General features: G+C 38.3%; 4 protein-coding genes across 6 annotated transcripts; 1 reads left to right on the top strand and 3 right to left on the bottom strand.

Moving 5' to 3' along the window:
- Window positions 1-2,379: 2,379 nt before the first annotated feature.
- Window positions 2,380-7,474, bottom strand: LOC136259628 (uncharacterized). Of its 2 annotated transcripts, XM_066053114.1 has the most exons (9): window positions 7,337-7,474; window positions 6,353-7,281; window positions 4,966-6,295; window positions 4,141-4,854; window positions 3,605-3,940; window positions 3,490-3,553; window positions 3,262-3,430; window positions 3,144-3,209; window positions 2,380-3,093 (listed from the first exon to the last, which is right to left on the bottom strand). In XM_066053114.1, the coding sequence occupies exons 3-9, from the start codon at window positions 5,797-5,799 to the stop codon at window positions 2,994-2,996; spliced, it is 2,283 nt and encodes a 760-aa protein (XP_065909186.1). In that variant the 5' UTR covers window positions 5,800-6,295; window positions 6,353-7,281; window positions 7,337-7,474; the 3' UTR covers window positions 2,380-2,993. The 2 variants fall into 2 exon arrangements, with proteins under 2 accessions (XP_065909186.1, XP_065909193.1); XM_066053121.1 differs by having other exon boundaries at window positions 6,353-7,453.
- On the top strand, window positions 6,780-8,674 carry LOC136259643 (uncharacterized). The gene is made up of 2 exons (XM_066053130.1): window positions 6,780-7,183; window positions 7,236-8,674. The coding sequence occupies exon 2, from the start codon at window positions 7,240-7,242 to the stop codon at window positions 8,548-8,550; it is 1,311 nt and encodes a 436-aa protein (XP_065909202.1). The 5' UTR covers window positions 6,780-7,183; window positions 7,236-7,239; the 3' UTR covers window positions 8,551-8,674.
- A 2,029-nt stretch (window positions 8,675-10,703) lies between these two features.
- On the bottom strand, window positions 10,704-20,509 carry LOC136259612 (ribosomal RNA processing protein 1 homolog A-like). 2 transcript variants are annotated; one of them, XM_066053102.1, is made up of 13 exons: window positions 20,330-20,509; window positions 20,181-20,260; window positions 16,986-17,043; window positions 14,132-14,217; window positions 13,728-13,789; window positions 13,604-13,664; window positions 13,060-13,134; window positions 12,761-13,014; window positions 12,611-12,708; window positions 11,382-11,731; window positions 11,216-11,329; window positions 10,993-11,140; window positions 10,704-10,905 (listed from the first exon to the last, which is right to left on the bottom strand). In XM_066053102.1, the coding sequence occupies exons 1-13, from the start codon at window positions 20,460-20,462 to the stop codon at window positions 10,778-10,780; spliced, it is 1,647 nt and encodes a 548-aa protein (XP_065909174.1). In that variant the 5' UTR covers window positions 20,463-20,509; the 3' UTR covers window positions 10,704-10,777. The 2 variants fall into 2 exon arrangements, with proteins under 2 accessions (XP_065909174.1, XP_065909165.1); XM_066053093.1 differs by having other exon boundaries at window positions 10,993-11,143; window positions 20,330-20,507.
- Window positions 20,510-21,434: 925 nt separating this feature from the next.
- On the bottom strand, window positions 21,435-22,938 carry LOC136249083 (uncharacterized). The gene has a single exon (XM_066041001.1). It carries the CDS (start codon window positions 22,808-22,810, stop codon window positions 21,500-21,502), a length of 1,311 nt encoding a protein of 436 aa, XP_065897073.1. The 5' UTR covers window positions 22,811-22,938; the 3' UTR covers window positions 21,435-21,499.
- Window positions 22,939-27,512: the final 4,574 nt, after the last annotated feature.

Genomic DNA, 27,512 nt, shown 5'->3' with positions numbered 1-27,512 from the left:
AAAGCATTATTTAGGGCAAAAGACATTGATTTCTTTTAGGCTGTAGAATTGTGCCAGCATATTGATATTCACGATTTTTCAATGAATATAACTGGAATGCATAGTGATATAAACGCTAAGCCAGTAGAGGTAGCATTGTAGCTAAATATAAACATAAGATTTTGATATAATTATCTATATACTACATTCTGATTGGTTACAACATAGCAACCATATTAAATGATTTGCATCCATTGGCAAATGGAGCCAATTTTTTCAGGCATATATATATTATTTTATTAAATATTTTATTCTATTGTTGCTACATATAATCTATTGTTTACCTTTAATTTGTTAGTACACTAGCTTCCACTTAAAAATGGATATTTATGCCTGGTGGCACTAAAGGTGTGTCACAGTTGAGCAGACAATTTTAATCAGATGAGCTCGAGAAGTACAATGTATAATGATTGCTCAAACAGAGGAAGACCTGGAGAATGCTGATACAATAACATTGAGGGAGGTATACATCGGTCTTATAGTATAGCATGTCTAATATTGCTATAAGCTACAGCCATGCAGATTTGCAAACTAAAAACATTACTTTCTCTACAGTTATATCTTTTTGCTATATATAAACAAGAAAAGTAAGTAAACAAGAAATTGGATCCTCAAAAGAAGAAGAGTGTACATATAGTATATAAAAATGCAAATACAGTGAGGAGCCATGTTGCACAACTGATGACACTTACGAAGTTCATTTTTCCAGTTATTAGCTTTGCACAAGCAGTATAATTATGTATAATTCAGTTAGAACTTACTAGCTACCTACCATACATGTTGTAATTGCTCTCCTTGCTTATTTACCCAATTCTGTTGTAAATTGTCAGTTATCCAAACTTATAATTGAGTATATTATATAAGACCATCTGCATGCTTCTGATAGCTAATGTATAAAGTAGTATACATGCACAGTACCATTTATGTGAAGTTCTGCAGACAGAGTGAGATCATGTACATAAGATTTAGGTACATTAGTATAGGACTATAGTGAGTATTGCATGGGCATGGCAAGCTAGGATAAAATGCATGTGTGTGCTGATGAATAAATTTATAGTTACAGCTCAGTAGTAAGCAGATTATTGTGTTGTGTTCTAAGTTTGCTCAGCTAGAAATACTTGTAAAGACAGCCCATTGTAGCTAGGTGATGGCAAGGCTAGAAGATACTGAGAAAAGGCATAATACGCATATGGTACGTACCATACGCGTATGTCTATACCGTACGCGTATGGTACGGAAAATCGTACCGTACGCGTATGGTATGGGGATGCAATTTATTCACATCATCTGATGCCCCGTATACGGAAACTCGGATATTTATCGTGCTATAGCGCCTGCGATTTTATTTCTCGTTGTTGGTTTTGTCATAGATATTATATACATAAGATCTATGGTTTTGCGGAGTATCTATGGTTTAATATCTGCCTTCCGAGCGTCGGTGGCAATTTCTAATTTATAATGGTTTACTAATTGAACCAGATCAGATTTCTTCAATAACGACAGCTGAGGGTTCCCCACAAATCCTTCCACACTACATGACACTCAAGGGGGTGTCACTCAGGCTCTTGCTGTAGGTAGATCTGCGACCGCGGTCAAACTCTAAGTCAACGGTCAAGGCCACAAAATAGCTCTTACAGTGGGTCAAGGGTCAAGACGATACAGAAGGTTCGAAACACACAATCGAAAACTATAAGTAGCTATTATCAAGTTTACGGAATTATACGTAACTTACAAGAAGTAAGGATCTCCAAGAAGATGTTTTAAAGCTCCAACAGGCATTTCGCCGTAATTATAATGATTTTTCTCTCACAGCTGCTGGTAGCACGCACTAAGAAAATATTATACTAGGTTACAAGCGCAGGTGCGTATAGGAAAATAGAGAAATAAGTGGAGGTAAAAAGTTCGACAAGAAACGCTCAAGTCACAGGTCAAAGACGATAAACGCTGCAAGTCAAGGGTCAAGGTGAAATTATCCCCGGTCAAGACTTTGACCGCGGTCGCAGATCTACCTACAGCGTAAGCCGACGTGACACCCCCTTGACACTCCACCAAGTAAAGCAAAAGGAAAGGATTAACAATAATCAGTCGTTCGTTCCAAATGTTACCCATCACTAAAGCTTCCGAGTCGTATGAACCGTGCGCATAATATATATAAGGAAGAGTTCCTTATATATATTATGAACTCTTGATGTTACTAATAGAACCAAAAGTCCAATTAGAGCACACATTAAATATACTACTTGCCCATAGCTACCACTTGAACTTTTGCAAATATGGATTAACTTATTTTTAGTGTAGTCCTCCAAAAAGCCTCCCACCCACTTCATGAATAATACAGCATTCAAAGTTCAAACCACTTCACATTGCTATGACCACTGTAATTAACCACACAACAATCATGAATGGCAGCTTGTGGGTAACACCACAATAAAACAAGTACACCTAAATGCATATTATTTGTTGATCCTCTACACGACTCAGATGGGGTGCTTGTAACTTGCAATGATTACTGGATGTGATACTGTCATAGTGATATCCATTATGAAGCAGTTCAATGTGATGTACTTTAAATGGAAAATGTGGCTGTGGTATCACGTCATGGGTAATCAACACATGACACGGCTTAAAGGTGATCCATTTGTGGCTACTTGTGGCAGAGCAGTACATTAACTCATACACGGGTACACCTAGACAATCAGACGCCGCTTGTATTTCCAACTGTGTACCCCATATTCCATCCTTAGACATCCTGTCAACATGCTCCTCAAATCCATTTCTTCTTCCCATATACAGGGGCTTGTATATCTCCAAATTGTCACTGATCAGTGTGACCAGTGCCTTACGCATTTGAGCATGGTAGATCTGATCACCAAAAGCCTGATGAGCCAATGCTCTAAACAAACAATTACCGTCTGGGGCAACACAATGTATTGTACGATTGTACTGATTGACTGTCACAGCCATTTGCTGATACTCTGGAAATACTTGAACATACTTAGCAGGAATAGAAACTCCAGGTGGTGCCAAGTACTTGGGACACATCTGCTGAAGCCCCTGTCACAGATACACCACATGAAGGCAAATTTGCTGATGTGCAAAATTACCTGCTGCATCTCATCCACTGACACTGTCTGACATTGAGCAACTGTGGTATCACTACTGGGTGGGATCTACAATTGTGAACACTGTTACCACACATCCAACATCAGAAACATGAAGCACCTGAGGCCTGGATTTTTCTCCCTTTGTCTGTATGTTTTTACACTGTCGTTGCACACAACACTTCTTCTTTTTACCAGTACCACCATGTCTTTGCAGTTGACACACTCTGCACAGTCATCTTTAGAGCACGCACCACATGTTCCACAACGTTGTTTTCTCTTTCTCTTGCCTATATACAGAATCATGTAAATCCTTTACTACATACGTGCAAGATAGCATGCACGATACCTGAGCCGTTCTTGTTTTGAGCTGTCCTAGTAGCAGTATGATGATCTTTATCTTGATTAAAAGCCTATTAAATGTACGTATCTAATACAATTATACAAATGTCACACACACATACCTTTCTTAACATGCTTGCTTTCCTGCCAACTCTGCCACGAAACCTTGAATCATTCTTTTTCCTTTTTGTAGTACACTTAGGCAGCTGGGTTAGTCTCTTCAATGAAACTTTTCTCCTAAAGGATTTTTTCATCTGCTTCCTTATTTGTGGTCTTATTAACAGTCCATGGGATTGTGGTAGTTGTTCTTGAAACTCTTGCAATAGACTGGATAACTTATGTTGGATACCTTCCAGGACGTCAAAGCTAACATTGCTATCGATATTGTAGGTTACAGTTTTAAAGCATTCCAGGGTAACTCTCATGTTTGTAACCATTTGTTTCAAATGCCTACTTTTCTGTGGAAAATAAAAATACCATGATTAGAGACAAACACTACCAAATAACTTAATACAAAAGAACACTAAAATGGTAATGAGTATATTCTGTAAATGACAAAGCCCGACTTGAAAACTTTCATGGCTTTAGTAAGCCATGCAAATTTTTCTTATACATTTTGACTAAACCCAAGCACTTTTCTCCCAATCATATGCAATACCTTAGCAGAGGGCAATGCTTCAAACACTTCAGTAGTGGTAGTATTAGGTATAGAGTCATCAGCCCCACCATCTGTGTATCCAACTAAATCTGATTCATCTGGTTCTTGTGGTGGTATTTCAGAATCCAAGGGTGTGGTGCCTGTGGAGTTTAGATGTGAAGCTATAGCATCGGTATCAATCTTCAAGTATGCAGATTCCAGATATGATTGAGGCAACCTGTCCCAGTTCCAGCTTTCTTTCACATTGAATATAGCAAAGAAATGTTTCCAAGGAATATGGTAAGCTATCCAATCTTTGCACGTACTTGATGGTACTGAAAATTCTATTGTGTGATCTGTGTTCTTTCCCTTTACTTCAAATATTCCTCTAACCATATCAACTTCCTTTACATCAGAATCACTGTACTTCAGACTCTTTGATTTGCGATGGAGGCAGTGCAAGATGGTTGACTTTGGCTTGGATTGAAGGTATGGTGGAACTACAGCCGGATTATATGCTCTGTACAAAGTTGTTTGCTTAAAGTTCTGAAACACATATTTGTAATGCAGTGCAGGTATAAACTCCTCAATTAGCTTAATGACCAAAAACGACAAAGTCAGGGTTTTCTGTCTTGGAAGAAACTTGTATTTCAGCAACTTATTCATTGCCTCTGCTCCATTATTTGGGTTAACAGCAGCATGATAGGTGTCATCTCTGTACGCTAGTGCCCATTTCTAAAAATCACAAAACATACTTAACAATACGTCAGCATATTGTGACTATATAGATGTGAAAGTCATGCAGCTATATGAAACGGAAATGGTGACTACATATATGTGACATACCTCAGAGATATTCAGCCATGTCGTAGTCAACCACTGATGGACATTGCTATTGCGATTCCACAAATTTGTAGCTTTTAAAACTGCTACGGCTGAGTCATAGTGATGATACCTTGAGAAATTGTTCCCTTCTTCAAATTCTTCAGGGTTAACAGAAGGTGCCCAAGCTATTGCCCTGAAATGGTCCAATAGGATGTCTGCTTCAGAATTGCTTAGTCCATGCTTACTGGCTTTGACCCATCTTTCCCAGGCTTGCTCCCTATGAAAATCACATAGATACACAACAGTATCTGGAAATGCAGCTTCTAAGGCGGAAATTTCAGCTTCACTGTAATCTGTCATGAAGCACTTTGGAGCCCACCGAGGATTCCAGGATTTGATGATAGAAAGAGCATTCTGTATGCTTTCTTTTGTTTCACCTTGGACAATAAACTCTGCTACAACACAGTAGCCAGTGTTTGTATGCACTGTTATAAAGAACAAAGGTAAATCATATTTGGTAGACTTGTATGTGGCATCGATCATGCTAACTGTATTGCCATACTTTATCAATAAGTCCTGTTGCCACGGTTCTTGGTGAACCCACAGTAGTTCAGTCCCATTTGAATTCTCATTGTCGATAGGTTTGGTGAATGGTTGAAAATGTATTTTCGTTTCAGGTGCAGTTTTCATGGAAACATTTTCTTGATCAACTAAAGACAGTTTCAGGGTCTTTTGCGCTTGATTCATATGATTCCTTATGTCATCAAGAGTAGGGTAATACGCACGGTCATTGGGATCTGGGGTTCCACTTTTGCTCAAGTAGTGTAAAACATGATGCTTTAAGTGGCGCTTCATTTCAATTGGCTCTGAGACACCAGCCAACACAAGTTCATGAATCTTCTGAATCAACAAAGGATTAACTTTCTGAGAAAATGCAACAGATGCACCTGTGGGGTGTGTGTCATGGTGGGCTTCACTTGCAGGTAAACTAACAAAGTATTTGTCAATTGTACGCACTTCTGAAGCTGAGTTAGTTAGCTTATCTTTCAACTGTTGGAGGGCAGCTTCCTTGACTTTTCGCTCCTGTTTCTTAGCTTTTAGAAGACAGTTCAGAGTGCACACTGTATTCTGGATAAAAGATAAACTTTCTAATATGTAAACTGGCACTGCACCCTATCTTTCTTGTGCTCTGCAGCTTAATGCGATCAGTTGTTGGCTGGTGAGGCTTAAAGTACTGCTTTCCATACTGACAGTGCAACAAGCGCTTTTCACCTATGCTAAATGGTGTACTGTCCCAATTAACAGTGTAATGACCAACAGTGTGACTCCAAAACAACTTTACAACTTTTCCCTAAAACACAGATTGCTTATAACTTAGGCCACAGATAAGTGACTAATGTAATAGTACCTGCAGGTTTTGGGCTACTTGTTTATCACCAGTCCCATCATCAGCTGTCACCTTGCTGCTTGTTCTTGTCCCGTACGAGGTCACAGTGTCTCTTCTGTGTCCTTCAAGTAGGGTCTCCACATCATCACTGTCCACTAGTCCTTCAAAATAAAAACCGCGTCTTTTCAATTGCCTAGCCCAGGGTGGTTTCTCTGTTTCAACTGACAACTCCATATCAAAACAGCGGGCAGCCCAGAAACCAGGTGCAAAACCACAATGAGAAATAAAATCGCAGGCGCTATAGCACGATAAATACACGAGTTTCCGTATACGGGGCATCAGATGATGTGAATAAATTGCATCCCGCGTACGGTACAAAATACGCATAAAAATTACGCATAAAAATTATGGTATAGAACATTAACACGCGTATAGAAAGTTTTTTACACAAAATATTCTACATGCGCAAGCAAATCGTGACGAATCTCAGTAATCCTTGAAGCTATCGAGATAAAACTTTGGTATTTTATAGCGCACAAGTGGAGTACTTAGGTACTCAAACCATAGCCTGATTGGTTTCCATTCCATCCTTCAGTAGCGGATTATAAACGAAGTGTCCGGAATACGCAGCTGTCCGGAAACCCCCTTACTTACCTTATCTCGTAGACTATGAGATAAGACCGAGTGGACCCAAAGATTCGTACGTGTTTTTCTGGTACTGCTACGATTATCTATTATAATGTCTTTACTGCATACACAAGACGTTTTCTATTTATGAAGTACACCCTGTCCATTGTTTCGTCAAGACAATGAGTATTCTCCGCGAGATTCTCCGAGTGTTAACACTAGTTGGTCAGTTGACACTGATAGTTGTGGTGCTGGCAACACTTTACTGGTACTGTAGGTACATGATCACCAGTGGGGTATTGACACATGCCCGTACACAAGGACTAATTGGCAGAGCTAATAGATCACAAGAGAGATTAAAACAGATACTTGGCTTACTACCAGTTGATCAGCAGAAACTGTTGTCTTCTGATAAATCCTTGGATAAATCTGATGATAAAAATTTTCTACCATCCCCAAGTAACCTGGAACCCTTGCCTGGTGGTGATCTGAATTGTGAAGAACCTAAGTATGATGTGAAAGATCAGAAAGTTGTGAATACATTTAATGCTCTTTTGCCAGAGTATGCTTTATTTCATAATGAAGGGATACAGCTATTACAAAGTGGACAGTTAAACAATGTCCGAACACTAACTTGGTACTGTGCTGAGACTTACGAATGTGGGGGACTAGGTACTCGATTCCGAGGCTTTATGGCAACCCTGACATTTGCAATCCTCACTAACCGAGTATTGTTATTTAGATGGGATCACCCCTCAGCTGAAAATGTGTATTTATTACCAAATAAAGTTGACTGGCAATATCGCGACTACTCCTTAAAATTGACTGAATCTTTTAAAGATCTTGGCCTCATTAAAAGACTTCATTTAGTAGACGAGAGATACAAATACTTAATTGATGATTTTATTGACACACTGGTTGGAACTACTTCACATGTACAAGTGCACTATAACCCAATTGAAAAATTAGTATCCACACTTTGTAGAATAATAGATAATCTACACAACCCAAAATTAAGTACATTTAATGTCACTAACATGTTTGATGTACGCAACTATCCCATAGTGGAATCACTATCTTATAAGTTCCTGTTCAAGTTCACCAGGGAACTACAGGTGTTTGCCAATGAGGTGCGGAACAATTTAAATCTGTATGGTAAGAAATATGTTGCTGTACATTTAAGAACAGGACAATTCAGTGGTAGTGATATTAAAGAAAAAGCGGCTCGAGTTCAGAATTCATTATCTGGTGTCAGATTTGCTGTCGAGTGTGCCATTAAACAAGCTGACAAGTATATAGGACCTGATGCCCCAGTTGTTGTTGTATCGGATTCTTCTGAAATGAAACAAACAGTGTCTAAAGGATATTCTCGTGTAGTTATATTGGAGAACAATGTATTAGTACATGTGGATAAATCAAAGAACATTAGTAAGGAAGGAATGCTGGGAACATGGCAAGATATTATCATAATGGCAGAATCGCATATTGTAGTAATGCAACCATCATCATTCCCACTGATCTCTGTTGCCATGTGTGGAATAACACGGTCCCGTACCAAAATAATAACTGCCACAAGTAAATGTAGACCTTAATTGTACCATTTTATATGTGGCTAATAGTTTTGTTCATTTAATACAGGGAACGTATATGTGTGTTGCTAGTATTGTATAGTGTGTAACATATAATTTATATCCATTAATTTATTGCTCTCATTGATTTAAGGGCAGAAGATGTGTGCGTATGTTTAGAGTGTCTGGTGCTACTGATGTCATAACAAAATTAATGAGTAAAATTTTTAAGTGTGTCCCTCTTCAACAATCCTGCCATACATTCTCCTCTTTTACACAGCAGTACTGTCTCCATGCAGGCTATAGCCAAACATGCCAGGGTTAGATGTGTTGGACCTTCCTACAACTGTATGTGTTCTCACCCACTTCTGCACTTATAAACTTTAACAGTCTAAGAGACATGCTCCATCCAAGGATTGGTTGAATTTAAAGAGACTTTGGATTTGTGTATGCAATAATGGAATGTTTTATGTTGGAGAAATTTTTGAAAGACTGAACAACTCTGACTCTGCCGAGGTGCACCACATGTGATAGCAACAGGAACCAGAGTTGTTGACCCTTCCTAAATGTACTTATCAAATGTTTTGTTCCATATATTTGTGTTCATGTTGCTATCCATAATCTAATCAATATCCAAGTAGATTGAGATTGGAGAGATTTAACTCACATACACACCTAGCTAGTACTGAAGGCACAGTGTTAAACAGCATCTGATATCATCAACAATTTGGTGGGCAATTATTCTATGTGTATTTTGCATGTACTTTTATTGTAATTATGTTGACTATGTGATTGTGTGCACTATGAATGTACTGTATGTATGGGTGAATAATTATATTGACATAATAATTGTGCCCAATGCAATTTCTAAATTAGCTACATGAAGTAATGCATGTCCAGTCAACTCTAATCATTGAGATTTTTTTTGTTCACACCTTAATGTCATTCACAGGTTTATCAGTTATTGTCATTCTATATAATATTATATAGGCTGTATGTATTTATGATGATTGGCTTTATGTTCTTGTTTAGTTTTGCTCTGAAGAGCGCCAACTTCAATCCCTTTAGTTCTCCTTTAAACATGGTACATCATTTGAAAGGAATGATACAGATTACAGACAACACGGATAAAAACATAGGCCATGTATTGCTAGTAGTGAACTGAGTTATGGTCACATAGAACAAAAGAATGTTCCATGTACTGCAGCTGATACATGCAAGCAATTTGATCACAAACATTACAGTAGTGCAATGTAACCATCAGGTATGAGGTTAGTCGCGTTTCTTGAAGATATGGTTGTGACAAAATCTGGCCCAACTAGAAGATGAACTTGAATCCATTGATAAGTATATAGCCAGGTCCCCTAATCCAGAAACAAACACGACATGTACATTTCACTGAAATTGTACACCAGTGAAACACCACTTCTATTTTGACAATATGCATAACACTTAGTATTGAATAAGTTTCATGATTTAGACAGAGAAATACTGATGCCATTGAGAGCCAAATCTAGGAACTTGCCAGAGAAGGGATACAACCAGACAAAGATGCAGGCACATTACTATGCTTCTCCTGAATCACCTGCCTCATGGTACGTACTTTGTTGATATTCTGGTCATGTAAAAATCAACTTTATGGTCACCACTGAAATGGCTGAGGCTTAACGGAAAATCTAACAAGTAGTCAAACATAGTCACTAAAATGTAGATGTATATACATTAGTCACTAAAATTAATTACCTCAGCATCACAGTGAAATAATTATAAAGACCTGATCATTTATGTTCAGCTTTGTAAGTAGGATCTGGTGAACATTGTTGTTCAGTGATAAGTCAGATTATTTAGGTACCGTATTGCCTCAAATTATGGCCGGTCTTGTATAAACGCCTTAGTCGTTGGGGTTGATAACAACATGACCACCGTGAATGCCAGTTTGTACTTTAAAGAAATAAACGCCTGGGCCATAATTCAAGGCAATACGGTACTTGAAAACCAACTAATACAAATGAATGCAATGACATAATGTTAGTATACTCAACCCACAATCAACCTTTCTATCCACTATTTTCTAAGTCACTGTCAACTGAGAGATCTTCATGCTTTAAAAACCCTTGGTTTGCCTATATAGGGTTTTTTAAATCTCTGTGGGAGGTCTCTAACTATATTTTCAGATATTTAATTTGATTAAAACTAGAAATCATCTGTATCACAATCCTATTTATGTATAAAACTTTGTACAGGTTTGTTACTATGAATGTTTAGAGAATCGTGATGATTTTCTTCTTGTAAGATGAGGTGTAGGCTTGGACACTTTCAGTATACTCTTGGTTGGTTGTTTACTACTATCAAATGTTGTATTCACAGTATCTTGATATGCTGGGGAAGAAACACATTGATAATTTACAGTAAGTAGGATGAGTTGGTGACCATGAAGTGGGGGATGCTATATTCTGATGTACATACCATATGACTTGTTCTTCTGCAGAGCTAACTTTAATTTTTTAGAGCCAGCACTCTTTTTTACTGGTTGTGGAGATAAGTCTGACAATCTCCGTACTTGCTTCCCAGACCTTGTAGCCAGTGGTGATATCTTGACAACCTGCTTGGGTGTCTTCTATGACAATAGGAATAATTCAATATTTATATGTCAGCATACACACACACACACACACACACACACAATTACCTCTCTGACTGAGACCTCAATTTTAGAACTCTTTACTGGCTTCGGTTCACTTTCTTCTAATAGCAGGACATCTTCTGGATTAACAGTAGGTAAAGTCTGCTTCTTCTCTTTGGCCTGGAAAAGTATATTAAAACTACCAGTCACTTGTATACATGAAATATACAACCTTAGGTTTTGAATAAAATAATAAGCTGTCCTGATGATCCACAAGTGACCGGCATTTCTTTTTAGGAATATCATCTTCCTCTGTATGCCGTGGTGTGCTGGTAGCAGGTAAACTGCGTCTCTTTTTAACCTTGTCTCTACTAACTGGTGTAACAATCATGTCCTTTGTGATACACTCACTAAGTATATCATTTTCAGTGTCATGGTTATGGGTGGGTAAAATATCTACACTAGGGGTAATTGTTTCATTATTCTCTAATGAGTTTTCTTCTTGTGAATATTCACTGTTAATGTGACTGTGTTTACGTCTTTTTCCTGAACGATCCTCACCAATACTCTGTCTATGGCTACCTACAAACATACAGTACATATACACAGGTAAACATCTGTACAAGCAAATACACCACATCAGTGTTTTGTAGTGATGTGCGATAATAAGTTTGCAACTATATCGATTGATCACGATAATTGCATCATGATACAATAGTTATCACAATAGTAAATCCAAATGATAAGATGCATAATGTAGCACTTATTTTGTTTATTTTCTGTGAATACAGGTAAAGGCACATCCTGTATACCTGAATGCATATATGTCCTGCCTAAATACCGCAAAGTTCAATCTCAGAAAACAATTAGAATACATAATTGAATAAACAAATGAATGTTTTAATTGTTCGAGTAATTCCAGCGAGGTAAGAAGGTCTAATATTGATGTTCATGATAATCACAAGCTATTATCATATCACGATAATGAACCACTGCGATATGATTATCACACTATCAATATTATTGCACATCACTAGTGTTTTTCAGGAGATATTTACAGTGGCACCTCCATTCCCTGAACATCTGTGGGCCAGTTCAATCACAAAAGTGTTCATATAAGTGATGAGTGAGTCCCCATTTGCTTATATAGTTTTAATTCAACTACTCTAATAGAACATACACTTACTCTAAAACACTCTAATAAAACAGTCACTTATAATTTGAGTCCTAGCCACTGCACTATGTTAGTTGGTGTCAATCTCAGACGCATATACCACTGAGAAGCAGTGCAAAAAGGGACACATACAGGGGGTGGCTGGACAGTTGGTCCCATTATGTGTTCACTTCAAAAGTCAACATGTGACCATGTGGTTACAGGTCTGAGTCATTTGGAAATAATGCCAATTATTACTGTATTTAAAACTACATACTTATCTATTGAATAACCAGACATACACTTACTTTTTCTTTTCTTGTGCTTTGTCAGCTTTCCACCATCTGCAACATCTTGTTTTAATTCACGAACACTAGGAACTTCAACAACAGACAGGTTAGCAAACCTGAAATAAATCAACTATGCATGTGCATACAGAACACGAACCCAGACAATACCTCTGGCGAAGTCGATAAAGACATTTTCTATTAACAGAAGACCTGGCTCCATTCGGATCCTTCGCTAACTCGAGAAACTCATTTGACATGTTTGTAAGAGTAAAAGGAAATTTTCGCTTAGTAGAAGTCTCCATAGCAACTGCAAGTGGTTCAAACACAGAATCAGTGATAGCTTCTCTCAAGGAAGGGTCTGGGGTCACCGCCAAGTGGTGACAGAATGGCTTCACCAGTTTTATAATTAGATCTTCACTTAACTACATGAGTATGGTTAGGGAACAACAAGTACATTAATAACTAACTTGATCAGTGGACAATACTTTCTTCAGTTCAGTCAGGAACACATCCACAAGGTGAAATGTGATGCCATCAGCTAACTGGAGGTATGAAATTTCACAGCTGTACTTTACTAAATCATGATTTAAATTAAATATAGTAATGGCATAGAGAGAATTAAAACCACTGTGACATTGTAACAAGCCAGGCACTTGGCACGCAGTTAATTTTATCCCTTAGTATATAAAGTGACCTGTAATTCAGTGTATTTCATGATTCATGAATTAATTTGTAATTCAGTAATTACGTTGCCATGTACTGCTAAGGAAGTGTAACTCAACTTTAAACCATAAATTACACAAAAGTACATCTTACTCGTGTTTTCTTATGTACATGTAAATTTCCTAGAGGCAATTTGAGGCTGTTCTTCAGGGCATACCTCAAAAGCATTCATTATTCCTAGTAGCCGATGAGGCCAGATACACTGTTCTTCAGTTGTATAGCCCATTGTGAAAGGCCTCAGGAACTTGCTTCACCAGAAATGTTTGGTAGCATGAATGATACACTTACCACGTACGTGGATGGAATGTTTAGTGCTTGTTTCATCAGTTCCAGGTAGTGGTTTAACAGACTACAATAAACACAGGGACATAATCACCAATGATCATATAATAACATCTGTACAACAACTCACCTTTTCTCCCATCCGTTTTGTTGCAAGTATTCAAATGTTTGTCGTAACATTTTCCGTATAAGCTGTAACAAACATTGCAAATTCAGTGCTAGAAACAGGTCAGTTAACATAATTTATGCTTACGACTGCATACTGTAATTTACATGCTAATTATGTTGGACAGTGATATCAAAAGCAGTACTTTCCCAGTAATCGAATAGGTTCTACATGTACAGTATGCCAAGCTACAGTAACATAGGTTCAAGACAGGCAGGCATACAAACTACTCAAACGAATGATATTTCCAACAATTAAGAATTTTAAAAAGTATATTTATTTTTTAAATTTTCATCAAAAAAAATGTAATTAAATACGATACCATATAGATAAAGAAGGTAGAACTAACACTTCTAATTAATACTCACCATGTAAAACTTGTCCATCCTCAATCGATCTAGGTTACTCCATTCTCTCCTGATGGTCTTGAAGAAGGAATGAATAAACAGGAATACTAAAAATACAACAGAGTTAACAACATATATGCATATACACAAACCTGTAATAACAAGGTTAACAAAAATAACACACAAGTCATATGATAATAGAATAATGACCCAGTAACATCTGAACATTTAGTACATTCGTAGGTTTCACTGTACAGGGGTACTATAATATCTAGAGTAATATATTAAAAATTATAAATTTAAAAATGAAGTAGGGTTTCAAGCTATAAAAAGTAGTGAAACAAGAGATGAACAATGGTAGCTATTACAGCATAGCTCAGTGTTAAATCCCTACTTTGGCATGGTATAACAATTGTTCAATGCCAAAGTAGGGATTTCCCACTGAGCTATGCTGTAATAGCTACCACTGTTCACCTCTTGTTTCACTACTTTTTATAGCTTGAAACCCTACTTCATTTTTAAATTTATAATTTTTAATATACTAGTTTGTTTAGTTTTTTTGTTAAAGCATACAGCTAGCTATAAACATGTGACTGTTTTAATAGGGTGACTGCTGTATTAGAGTATCTCTAGTCAGCCTGCAAAGATGTGCTTGCCCAAAAAGGGGTGTGGTCATCGTGGTTTCGATTGATTATTAGACTAGAGTATCTCGAATCAGCCTACCAACTTGAAGGTGTGTGGTCATAAATACAGCTAGCGTAAAAGGGGCGTGGTCATTGTGGTCTCGATCGATAGATCGATAATACGTAGAATAAAGAATGGGTGTGACCTTGTGACCTATCGTGGAGTACTGGTACCTCCATACAGTCGGAGGCCGTACAGTAGCGCAGTCTAAGCACCTTAAATAATTTTGTGGCATCCATTATGCTGCGCTTAAAGAAAGTGTTGATATGGAAAATTGACGCCTCGATATGGTTTCGTTGGATGAAGAAAACAAGCAGCCTGATTGAAGATAAAAGAAAAGGCGCACACTCGTCGGAACCCCAAAAGGCACATCCCACCGGTGAGTTTGTTGTTGTGGCGTAAAATGGTGAGCATATGCATGCGCTGCTTCATTTGGGCTCTAGGCTTGCGACTGTGGTGAGTGAGTGAGTGAGTGAGTGAGTGAGTGAGTGAGTGAGTGAGTGAGTGAGTGAGTGAGTGAGTGAGTGAGTGAGTGAGTGAGTGAGTGAGTGAGTGAGTGAGTGAGTGAGTGAGTGAGTGAGTGAGTGAGTGAGTGAGTGAGTGAGTGAGTGAGTGAGTGAGTGAGTGAGTGAGTGAGTGAGTGAGACCAAATTTCGAGTTTAGACGATTTTTAAAAAATTCTATATCTGGCCGCCAGTAAGTGTTTTCTTGTTTTTAATGCTACATTTGATGTTAGATGGACTAATATTATTCCATTAAGGTGATTTTCATCGCGTAAGAAGTTTCTAAGCTGGTTTTTAAGGACGGTATTTTTGGCGGCGCGCGTCACTTTTGATGCAAACCCTACTTAAACAGTACTACCATACTGTTTGATAATAGTAACCAAGAGTATACAATGTAGTATTACAGCATAGCAAATGGAAAATGATTTTGGACAGTGAATGTTATTCAACCAAGTATTCAACAGCTACCGTACACATAACGAGTAGTAAGGACCTGAGATAGCTCACTAAGAAAGTCGTAGCAGAAGACATGTAATAGTTGTAACATGGGCATGAGGGCTTTGCCTGATATGTATGCCTGACTGCCTAACCCGAGGGCAGAGGGCATACATGTCAGGCAAAGCCAGAAAGCCACCGAGTTACAGTTAACACTTATCAGGCTGACAGCCTGTACAGGGTGATCAATCACCCAAGCCAACACACACGAGTGCAGCCACTGGATGTGTTATATATTTCACATGCACACCTAAAATATTTGATTATGGGTCAGCAGCCAGTATGTTCTGGCTATGTTTGGTTACAATGAACGGACATATCCTAGAGATATCATGGAGAATTTCGGTTACACGAGTTTAATGTTTTAATCGGCGCTGTTGAATTGTCTATGCAGAGTTCACTAAAGGCCTACATAGGTAAGCTTGCTTGTAGAGTGGTTACTCCGTGCAGAGTGGTAGTTTCATGATGGAGGCATGTCTGTATTTGAAAAAGTGTGGAAACAATCAGTGAATAAGCTATAGCACTAGCTAGTTCTTACCTTATCCAAACATTTTTCGACTCACAGGTAGGGTTGACAATGAAAAAATCTGTCTCTATATATCCAACTCTGGGTGATCAATCCTACCCAAGTCTACATCAAATGTAGGGTCAGTGTACATTATGCAATCATCTCTTCATGGGCTAATTTCATTATGGCATTTTGAGCATAGTGGGAATATAACACTTCTTATTGTTTTAATGTGGTTTATAATATCGTGCACTATTCCAGCTTGTTTCAGTACTTTTTATTGATGTGCTATGGTTCCTATTCTAGTTGAAATTTCCAAATTTTTTGTGTACTTGTTTGTCAACTTTTTTTGTAAAATAAAATTATTATGACTGGTGAACTCGCGCATACCGCATCAAAATAAATGGCGCCCCACGCCCCAGCTATCAATTATCATCTGAAAAGTGAAGTATGTCATTACACTTCATTGTCAGCTATGTTCAACCCATTACACAGCATTATGAATCAAGAACTGTTTGAAAGCACCTCTGCAATCAAAGTAGCCACTATAAAAATACGGGGTTGCAAGCACATCGTTTGCTTAGTTTATAGAATGAATACAACAAAAGAACTGGATCTACAAGAGCAGATATACTAAAGTAGGAAATTCACACAAAATAATCTTCAATACAATTAAATACAGTACCTTGATCGGTATCTGAAAAACACTGCACTAGGCTAGCTAAGTTTGATGCCAGTTCTTCCTAAGAAGAAACACAAACATTTAATGTACAAACAACAACACAGTAGGAGTATATGCAATTCAGTATGGCATACATACAACAAGAGTTCATAATATTATGAACTCTTGCATACACTAATATTACACAATAGACTAAAGGCATAACAGTATTGTAGGACTCAATAGTTTTAACATGAGTGGCCGATTTAAGGATCCACCAAAAGTTAATTTACATATTTTTTCTTTCTGTTATCTAAATTAAATTACCAAAGTTTTGGCCTTGTATGTTCTTAGAAAAACAGAATTTAAGAGCATACACAAACACCTTCTAACAACTAGACTAAACTGATCTCACAGGAGCGAAACCTGACCTATAATTGATAAGATTTCTTTAAAATAAGTACAGAGTCATATTTACAACAACACAGAATTCTTGCAACTGCTACTACACTATAAAATTATCTACCAAAAAACAGAAGCATTAATTGGAACATTCCTTACACTAGTTTGTGATTAGTCAAAACAGCCAAGTTGTGAAAAAGGTGTGGCCTTAAAAAAAAAAAAACCTGGGTGAAAAGTTGTGAAATCAAAAGGTGGCAGCCTGGGTGGCGTACAACAAATGGCTGCAATGTTAAAAAAATTTATTAGCATTAACAACATCACTGTAGCCATTTGTTGGCCGCTACTTTAACTTTTTAAAGCACATACCCACAGCTGGTCTTCTGTGGGCACGCACCTGGTTTACGGAGATGGTTTTCATAAAGTGTGTGTATGTGTGTGTGTGTGTGTGTGTGTGTGTGTGCGTGTGTGTGTGTGTATGTGTGCACCTACCTATCTATGTTTGTCCGTATGTACCCACGTGCCCACATGAGCAAAACCGTTAATGATTAAAGCAGCTTGCACATAAAAAGTAAAAGCAAAATGAAGTCTGTATTAAACTTCCGAACAGGTGAACGTTGCTTTGAGGTGGTTTCTTTCTGGCGGTCTGAAATACAGGTGCAGCGACTCTCCTCAGACTTTGTGAATTACCTTCCCTTTGTGTTTTACAGGCATTTAACAACTGAAAAACAATGGTGCACGCCTTGTAGAGTATCAGGAATACCCTATCCCTTCTAGTTGGAATGGGGGCACATCCCCTACTTACTCGAACAAAAATGAACAGCAGCTTTGAGGTTTTGTCGAGCATACCTGTTGTTGAGAGAATTTGCCAGAAAAAAAACTATAAAACAGTTATTTTTGTGCATAATATGTTGCTTAAAAAGCGGTTTGTTTAACAAGCGCTTCCTTAGCAATGCATAGCAACGTAATTGAAGAATTACAAAAATTTCATGAATTACAAAATCTTAATTACTTGATGCATTATTGCAAAGCCAAAAACCTATAAGCTAAATTAGCAATACATATAGTTGATTAATTACAGATGAGTTAGCTAGCTTGCTACATGGCACCTGTAGCACAACATCAACCTGTTTCTGATGTGATGGTATGCAAAATCATCACTGCTGCTAACAGTCACCATCTTCAAGCTGCCACTGAGCAGCTTTATCTACCTTACCAAGTGGGAGGCTGGGGTATTGTCAATATTAAACACTTCTACCAAGAGTTCATAATATTATAGGGGCCCCTATAATATTATGAACTCTTGCTTCTACAATTCCATGTTGTGATGCTGTCCTACTACTTGTAAAAATCTCAGGATACACTAAAGAAAGCTTGCTACTGTACAAGCTTGTTGCCCACTTCCATTTTGCAAGTCTCTGGTCTGCAGGCCCAATGGAATAATTGCCAACCTCACATAAGTAATTGCTAGAGTCACCTAGACAGATTAGGAAGTCACTATGTGTTATCAGCCTAATTTAAAGTACTTGCATGGGTGAAGATCGAGTGCTATTATTTCCACACAGCACTGAAAGTAAAATATAGCACTGTTGGTCAAGTTTGTAACATTTTAAATCGCCAGAAGTAGCCAGAATGATGCTATCTGTTCGTTTTATGACAAAACTTGTACTATAGACACTTATACCATTTGTCTGATAGCTGAAAACCAATGCAGTTCGAGTCTACAAAATGAATGCTCCGAATAAAGAAAGCACTTGAAACCAGTTAAAGCATTACTGTAAGTGCAATATGAAAAAATAGCAATCTGGCGTGGGCAAGAGACAGAGCATGAGGCAAAGCCAAGGGCTGTATTCGACTCAAGACCACGCCCTCGTGCTAGTTTTTCCATATTGCACTCGCAGCAGTGCTTTAACTAGTACATATATCCTGGAACACAGGACTTGGTCCTGTATGGCCAGGTAACTACTTTGGATTGATAGTAGAGAGAATTACCTAACTACAAAAATAAAGCTTCTTGCAGGGTAAACATTCTCTGAGTGAACTTGACATATATAAACTTGCTGTGCTATGGCTTGGCACAAACAATTCACAAGGTGATCACACCTAGTCCTCTGTCCCAGATGTGTTGGATTTTGCCATGCTAGGGAAAAGATACTTCCAACACCTCTTGGCTACTGGACAGTTTGCACTACTCCTTTAGGCATGCTCTTGGTCATGTGGCCATAAAGATGCTTGCACCAATGTTGGGGCACAGGTCTGGTTCTTACTGTAGGTAGATCTTTGACCACGGTCAAACTTGTTAACTATAAATGGACAAAATCATTCTACAGTGAGTCAAGATGAGATAAAGAGTTCAAAACCCACAATTAGAAACTTATAAAACCAGAATCAAATGCAACTCACAAGACAATGTCAAAATTCAACAAGATGGTCAAAACTTATTAATTAATAGTTTAGTCACACATATTGTGAACCCCTAATACATCACAAGGTGTAGTCACTGCCAGTTGATACATGCGATCAGGATCAAGAATTATGATTGTTGAAATTTTGCCTTTATCACTTGATTTCACCTATAAAAGACCCTTGATTCTTGATCATCTACCATAAAATCGTAGCAAATTTTTGTACTTGCTATAAAAGTTAGCTTTCAAAGGTGCTTGATCGTCACTTTTGCGGACATCTTGATCGCTTGATTCACTGTACAAAAACCCTTTGATCACTTGATTGAATCTTGATCCCAGTCTTGTTTCAAGAGACAGTATTGAAGTGACTACCCCTTGCAATTCATCAATTCAAAAGTACACATTATACAATTACCTGAATTAGTGGTTTATCTGCCATCCACATGGTCATGTAAAGGCCCATCCACAGCTTCAGCATCTCGTTCTCTGAGATTGCTATGTGATTAGGCGGCAAATTAAATCGGTCAATTCTAATGCTGGCACGTGGCCGATGTAAAAACGTACCGCTAGGAGCGCTGGACAGCCATTTCCGTACTTTCCTTAACGCTTTGTCTCTAGTTTCCTTCTCACTGGCAGCCAGTTGTCGGCCAAAGTTCATCACAGCTGACGAATCAGCACTTTGCTCCGCACCAGACATGTCGCTTCTAATAAATTCGAGCAGCAAAAACGTGTAGCACGTGTTATAACATAGACAATGATGTGACGTCATTACGTTGCTACAGCATGGGAGCTTTATACAAAGGATTTGTAGACAACAAAAAGACGTTGTGTCGTAGTCTAAACACCTCTGTAATTCTCGGGATATTGGTAGACATTCTTTTGCAACAGAGAAACTGCACATAACCAGCTATAGCTACTGTAGCTAACTGTCAAGAGTTCACAAAAGATAGTAGGGAGAGTATTATAGGACACTTCTGAATCAGGCAAAATCGCTGTGTAACTAAAAGGCAAAGAGTAATATGAACTACCCATGAACTCCGAGTCTTGTTAAATGGCATCCATACTTGGAATGGTAGTTAGAACAAAGATTTTACCCCTTCAAGTTATCGTATCATCTATGATATCATGGATGCAGTATCTAAAATTTATTAGAATTGCGTAACTAGTAGCTGTATACCTCCGGAAGGGTGTCCAGGATTCTTTGACTTATTAAATTTACACTGAGGCAGGCATAAATCAGAACTGAAATGTAGCTACAGACAAATCTTTAATTTGTATAGACTGAGGCACTTCTTAATAATGAACTCTTGGCATTAGACTCTCAAACAGAGTAATGTGGCATAAATCACACTAACTCCATGCGTGCACTTTCAACAAGCATAGCTAAGGGATGCAACTTCAGAGGTACACAGGCAACCCTTTAATGCAAATTTAGCTGTAAAATAGGCAATGCCATTGTAAAGGCAGGATCTACGGCAATGCCAATTGCAAGGTGCAGCTCAATCCATCCTGTGGGCTATAGTTAAAAGTCTACTGAATAGCTATTGTTTTCAAGTTTCATGTATATCATAATATTATGTTCATCACGTCATGCAATCTTTATGCAGTTGCATATCAGCTACCTGCAACAGTGTGCTTGATCTAATGAATGATTGCTTTAAGTTTAAAAATAAATATGAAAGTGATATAAAACACCTGCAAACAAGCATTATGTAACGTACAATATGTACAGATTTAAAGTTTACATTTACTGGATGACTTGATTCTACTTTCAGGTATTTGACAAATGTTAGCTGCAAGCTCAGCAAAGGATGAACGTTGTTGCACTAGAATGTACGACTCAGCTAATAAGATAATATCCTGCCATATTCCAAGCATTGCATCTTCACTCAAATCCTTCACTAGATCTACATGGACTATCACATTATCAAGGAATCTTATTCGAGGGAACTCTTTAGCTAACGTTCGCTTGACATCTGTAGAGTCTGATACTACAACTACAATACCGTTAGGTCCTATGTATTTATCAGCTTGTTTGATCGCACATCTTGCAGCAGAAAGTTGCATGGAATCTTTCTCTTGAAAACGTTTCACTGCTTTACGTAAATTATCAACTTCTCCAGTTCTTATGTGCAAGGCAACATATTTTATTTTGTCAAGGTTTAGTTTATTTCTTATACTACTTGCAAATGTTTGTAAATTATTGCTAAGTTTAAACAAAAATGAAAAAGCAAAGGACTGTAATATTTCATATCCATTGTTTTGTAAAACCCCCCTAAACTCTGTGATCACTTTCAATTTGTGTTGATCACTTAGCTTAGCAGCTAAAATTTCTAGGAGGGCATCCTGCCGAATTACACTGTTATATAACATTTGTACATGATTAGTGCCTCCCACTAGGGTCTCAATGATGTGATTGGAAGTAGTTACATTGGCAATATCTGCTCTCTTAAATATTCCAAGATCAACAAAAGAGCCAGAAAGTAAATAGTCACTGAACTGCCAGCTAATCATATTAGGCTCCAAGTACACACTTTCTGCTGATGGTTTGTTCCACTTTAGCAGGAGTACTCTGTCAGTAAGTGCAGCATAGATCAGGTTGACCATAAACCCTCGGAATCTCCAACCTAAACCACTACAGAAATCTAAACCACAATACCAAGTGAGAGTACGCACTCTGTCTGACTGTCCGTCCTTTAGTAGCCTCACACCTTTGTTATGAAATGCCGCATATCCCTCTAGGTATTTCCACAAGACATCTAAATGTTCAACTATATCTGGAGTGTAGTATGATGGCAGATTACATTGTAAGCCCTTCACAGTTAAGTACTCAGGCACCTCATCATGATTAGATACTTTGTGTGAGACCAAACGTGATTGCACAGCATTTGCCGTACGCTGTATCACTCTTTGATCCGCAACATTGACGCTCAAGTTACTAGAATAGTAATAGTGGTAGCTAAACAGTGCTAGCAGTGTAAACACTATTGTGATGGCGAAAAATTTGATCGATTGAAATAGTCGTACATTAGCTGCTGAAATCATCAGTATATCTAGTGCACTCACATGTGACAATCCTGTGTTTAGTCTGTGGCCTGATTGTCGAGGCTATCTTCCTGCCATCGATAAGACCCCGCTACAATGGTGGTTTTAAACCTTTGTTTCAGTTTTCAGCACATGCGCGTATTTAAGAATATAATTAAGATCATTTAATAGCACATGCGTTTATAACTCTACGGATCGAGATACTCTAATAGAGCAGTCAGTTAAATACTGTAATAGAACAGTCACCACACAATGCCACCTTCATAGCTGCTGATCATGAGTATAATATAAAAAAACTAGCTAGCATACATCTGCAGTACTTCCCATTCATGGGCACACTTAGTAAGCTAAGTATAGTTTGCAAATGAAATGCACTTGGTCTTGTGTATGCCATTCTTTAGCAAAACTATTAGCTATATACGTAGCTAGCTCAACTACTCATGTCTGTCACTTATCCCTATACAACTCAATGCATGTAATTCACTTAGAAAGCTGTATAGCTATTTGTGTATAAAACCACTCTACATCAAAATTTAATCCCTGAAACATATGAAATAGCTTAGCTTCTGGGGAGCTGCATCCCCAAGACCCCCTACTCTATATGTCTACTACCTTGGTGCACCCCCCATTGATAAACCCTGGATTTGGCAATGGCCACATAAACTCATGCACACTTTCTCGAGACCATGCACATTTTAAGGATTTTTTGTACCACTAGTACTGGTAGCTGCCAACAGCTTTTGACATAGAGAATGTCATTTTAGCTAGCTAATTCAGCTATCCAGCTAATAAAATCTGAAAACCAACACTGTTCCTAGATATACAGGGTGTAGCTATATATATTAAGGAATTAGCTACATGCAATTGCTTGCAGAATCTGCATAATCATATGCTTCCGAATCACTTCATTTCAGTAACAGAAACCTCAGGTGGCTGTGAGGCAGCGGTTCATGCTGCTCAACAGTTTTTGTCATCAAGTTCTCATGGTCACCCACTAATTCTACTCAAGGTAGACTACCACAATGCTTTCAATAGTCAGGGGTGACCGCTTCCTTCATGTCAGTTTAGTTGTTTATTTCCCTTTGTCTGGCTTGCTTATCGCACTTTGCAATTCACCTGTTTTTTGGTGACTCCATCATTCCATCTGCTACTGGTGTGCAGCAAGGTGATCCCCTGGATCCAGTTCTTTTCAGTCTAGCCATCTATTCCTAGGCCAGTAAACTTGTATCAGTATTTAATGTTTGGTATCTTAATGATGGCACTCTCGGCGGCTTACTACAGTCTGTTTTAGCATATTTTACAACTATTCTGGACCAATCTTCTTCCCTGGGGCTCTCCTTCAACCTTTCCAAATGTGAAGCATACGTTGCAGGTGTATCCCTTTGCTGATGAACGGTCTTCAGCGGTGACTAGTTTTGAGTTCAAGCTTGGATGTATTCAAATTCTTATATCACATCTGCAGACTTTGTTTGCTTGTGATACCTTTTATCTTTTGCGTCACTGTTTGGCCATCCCAAAGCTCCTTTATCTCCTGCACACTTCTCCATCCTTGAGGGTTTCTGAATTTTTGATACACTTCCCTCCAGACTGTTACCAACATTAACATCAATTCCTCTGTGTGGGCTCAGTCTATTCTTCCTGCTGCTAAAGGAGGTTTGGGAATTTGTAGTGTTATTGATTTAAGCCTGCCCAGTATCTTTCTTCCATCCATAGTACATCCTGCTGAATCTTCTCTCCTCTTGACCAATGGCCCACCGTAAACATGAATTTGTGCCGACTTGATAGCATTGCTGACACTGTTACAAGATTAGCTCTGAGTATCCTATTCCCCCCTAACATGGTTGGGATGATCTACTTTACGTTCATCTCTTTTGGACTCTGTCTATGATGCTAAAACAATGGCTTGTTTACTATCAGTTTCCTCCTCTAAGTCTGGTGCTGCTCTCCCTATACCTTCCTTTGGATAATGATAATGAGTCTTTTGAGGATTGCTCTTGGTCTACTTCTTGGTGTTTCCATCGTTGTCAAACATGCATGTTTGTGGTAAAAAAGTTAATGTTTTTGTTACCTAGACACCACTTGTGCAAGTAGACAAATTAGATGGGGCAAGGGTGTCTGAACAGGGTAAAGTCCCAGAGCAAGGGTAAGCCCATGCCATTTGGCCGCTCCAAAACACCTCCAGACACAAGAGCACGACAATTCATTCACAGCAGCATGCCGTGGAATACAGCCTCCACTATGCCTGCAAGACAAACCATACAAACTCTGCAGAGTCAGCTAAGATCAGGAAGTATTTCTTCTTTAACTCCATCCTTTTACTTCTCCCCTCTGTGTGTTGAGACCCTGGGCGCTTGGGGATAATGTGCATGTTCCTTGGTGTGGCGGATAGGTTCCCAGGTAATGGAGCAGTCTGGAGATAAGCCACCCAATTTTTGATTCAGAAGGTTGCTATTGATGTTCAACGTGGCAATGCTGTATTGGTAATGGCAACCACAGGATGGGCAGAGTTTACCTCTCTGCCCACTGTTTGAGCAAGGCAAAGACTTTCTTAAAATTAATTCTGTTGTTGTTGTTTTTGTTTTGTTGGGAAATTAGTATGCTATAGGCCATGCACTATATAACTGTATGATTTTCTCCTGCAAAATTGTTCAACGTCATGTAAATTGCACAAAGACAAAGGTACAATAGGTCTGTACTGAGATATGGAAATTTAATACTTTCTCATGGGAACACAGTGATCTGATTGGCTCTACAAGTACTAAGATTCGAAGTCTGCGTACAACAACTTATTATAGTCATGGATGAAGAACAACACATGTACTGCTATCCATGCAAGCATATATCAATATTGCACTTGTCATAGTTGACAATTACTGCTCCTTGTTGGAATATTAGCATGCAAGACTGTGATCAATTTGTATGACAAACTGGTCTGTAACAGGACCAGTTTGTCAGAAGTGGTTGATATCAACAGAAGTAGTTGACAGCATCTGAAGACCAGAGGCTCATATCAAATAGAAAAGAACATTTGAAAAGTCGAGTGTGTTCAAAAATAACCAGATGCTATTTCCTGCTCACGTATGTGCACTAATTAAGGATCTACACTGAGGTATCAAATGGATTTTTTATTAGTTCATTCTATGATTGCTAACATTGTTTCTGTACAGCCATAGCTGCTCTGTTTTAAAAATGTCAATTGCTGTATAACCAGTTATAAATTTACATACTGTACAAGGTACACTTTCATGCAGTACAATATACACACATTTGATAGCATAGTAACAGAGGCGTAGCTATGGTGGGGACTGGTAGGGCACAGGCCCGACCAATCAGTTTCAGTGCCCTACCAACTCAGTTTGCAGAAACTGGTCAAGCTAGATCAAAATACCCTAATAGAGCAGTCACCCAGCATATACGTATATTAGTGTGATGGTAAATGATTAACTGCTTAAATTGTCTAAAATACAACTTTAGAGGATCTAACCTCAAAAATTTTCCTGGGGGCATGCCCCCAGATCTTCCTAGCATTAGCATGCAATGCATACTGTGTAACTTTGCACATCATGATTGCTGTAGGTGCCCAACCAATCCTACAGGGCTAGCTACACCACTGCATAGTAAGTATATTCGCATCCTATAGTAAAGTACACTGTACTATGTTGCAAGATTCTAACATGGTGACTGATGAATGTAAATATGTGGCAATGAAGTGTAATTCTTTATTACCATTATTGTGTATTTAGCTGTTTGGTATTACCATTGACACAATACTGAACTCTACACATGTACAATACTAAATGTCCTTTAGTCAACAAAGACCAAGAACTCCAAATACACCTGCAATCGGACAGACTAGCTACAAATCAAGTGATTATGATTAATATGCGCACTTATAGTGCTACTAGTTATTAGAAACACCATTGTTATGCATCTGTACATGTCTAGCATTTCCAGCCTACTGCTTTGTTATTTTTAATTTAGTTGACTTCTTGCAATTACTCTATATAACATGCAAAATCACATATACAAGTCTATATTGGCTAACTACTACTATCATCATCATCATCATCCTTATCTTGATGTGTTGATGTAAATGTTGATAATGGGATCGGAGCATCAAACTGATCAACAGCATTATCTATTTCACCCTTTTTATAGTCGTGGATGAAGAAAACCACATGTACTGCTACCCAAGCACATATCAATATTGCACTGATAATTACTGCTCCTTGTTGGAATCTTATAGCACTAGGATCATGGTCAATTTGTATGACAAACTGGTTTGTAACAGGACTATAGTCAACATGAGTGGTTGATGGCCTCTGTAGGCAAGACCAGGGGGTAATGTCAAATGAAAGAAGTAGCATAAGAAAAGCTAAATTAAATATAATTGCTGTAATAATAGTCTTCACTGCCACCTTGAAATCCTTTTCCTCTATATCAATGATTGTTTGACTACTGGTGCTCCTGCTACTAAGCCTATAGGTGTGCCAAAATTGTGAGGTGAAGAACCGACTGAATGCAGTCAGCAGGTGGAAGAATATGAGGAACACAATGGCACCAGTATAGAACGTCGTGTAGAATTCAGCATGAGGAGATCCTTCACGACAAACCCACAAAACTGCATTTGATACTGCAATGGTGTAGTTGGGCTCGAACTCTGTAAAGTTATCATCCACATAAGCATAATCCTCCGCAACTC

This window comes from Dysidea avara, chromosome 1 (assembly GCF_963678975.1).
Source record: "Dysidea avara chromosome 1, odDysAvar1.4, whole genome shotgun sequence".
Lineage (NCBI taxonomy): Eukaryota > Metazoa > Porifera > Demospongiae > Dictyoceratida > Dysideidae > Dysidea > Dysidea avara.
Note: the sequence above shows the minus strand (reverse complement) of the source record. Positions and strands in the feature narration are given on the sequence as shown.

Excerpts from the sequence above, each read along its gene's own strand:
- LOC136259628 (XM_066053114.1), bottom strand. The coding sequence starts at position 5,799 with ATGAAGCGCCACTTAAAGCATCATGTTTTACACTACTTGAGCAAAAGT. Across the intron at positions 3,431-3,489 it reads TCAAAACAAGAACGGCTCAG|GCAAGAGAAAGAGAAAACAA; the intron begins GTATCGTGCATG and ends TTCTGTATATAG. Across the intron at positions 3,094-3,143 it reads CAGTGGATGAGATGCAGCAG|GGGCTTCAGCAGATGTGTCC; the intron begins GTAATTTTGCAC and ends TATCTGTGACAG.
- LOC136259643 (XM_066053130.1), top strand. The coding sequence starts at position 7,240 with ATGATCACCAGTGGGGTATTGACACATGCCCGTACACAAGGACTAATT.
- LOC136259612 (XM_066053093.1), bottom strand. The coding sequence starts at position 20,462 with ATGTCTGGTGCGGAGCAAAGTGCTGATTCGTCAGCTGTGATGAACTTT. Across the intron at positions 12,709-12,760 it reads CTTTATCGACTTCGCCAGAG|GTTTGCTAACCTGTCTGTTG; the intron begins GTATTGTCTGGG and ends GATTTATTTCAG. Across the intron at positions 11,732-12,610 it reads AAAGCACAAGAAAAGAAAAA|GTAGCCATAGACAGAGTATT; the intron begins GTAAGTGTATGT and ends GTATGTTTGTAG.
- LOC136249083 (XM_066041001.1), bottom strand. The coding sequence starts at position 22,810 with ATGATTTCAGCAGCTAATGTACGACTATTTCAATCGATCAAATTTTTC.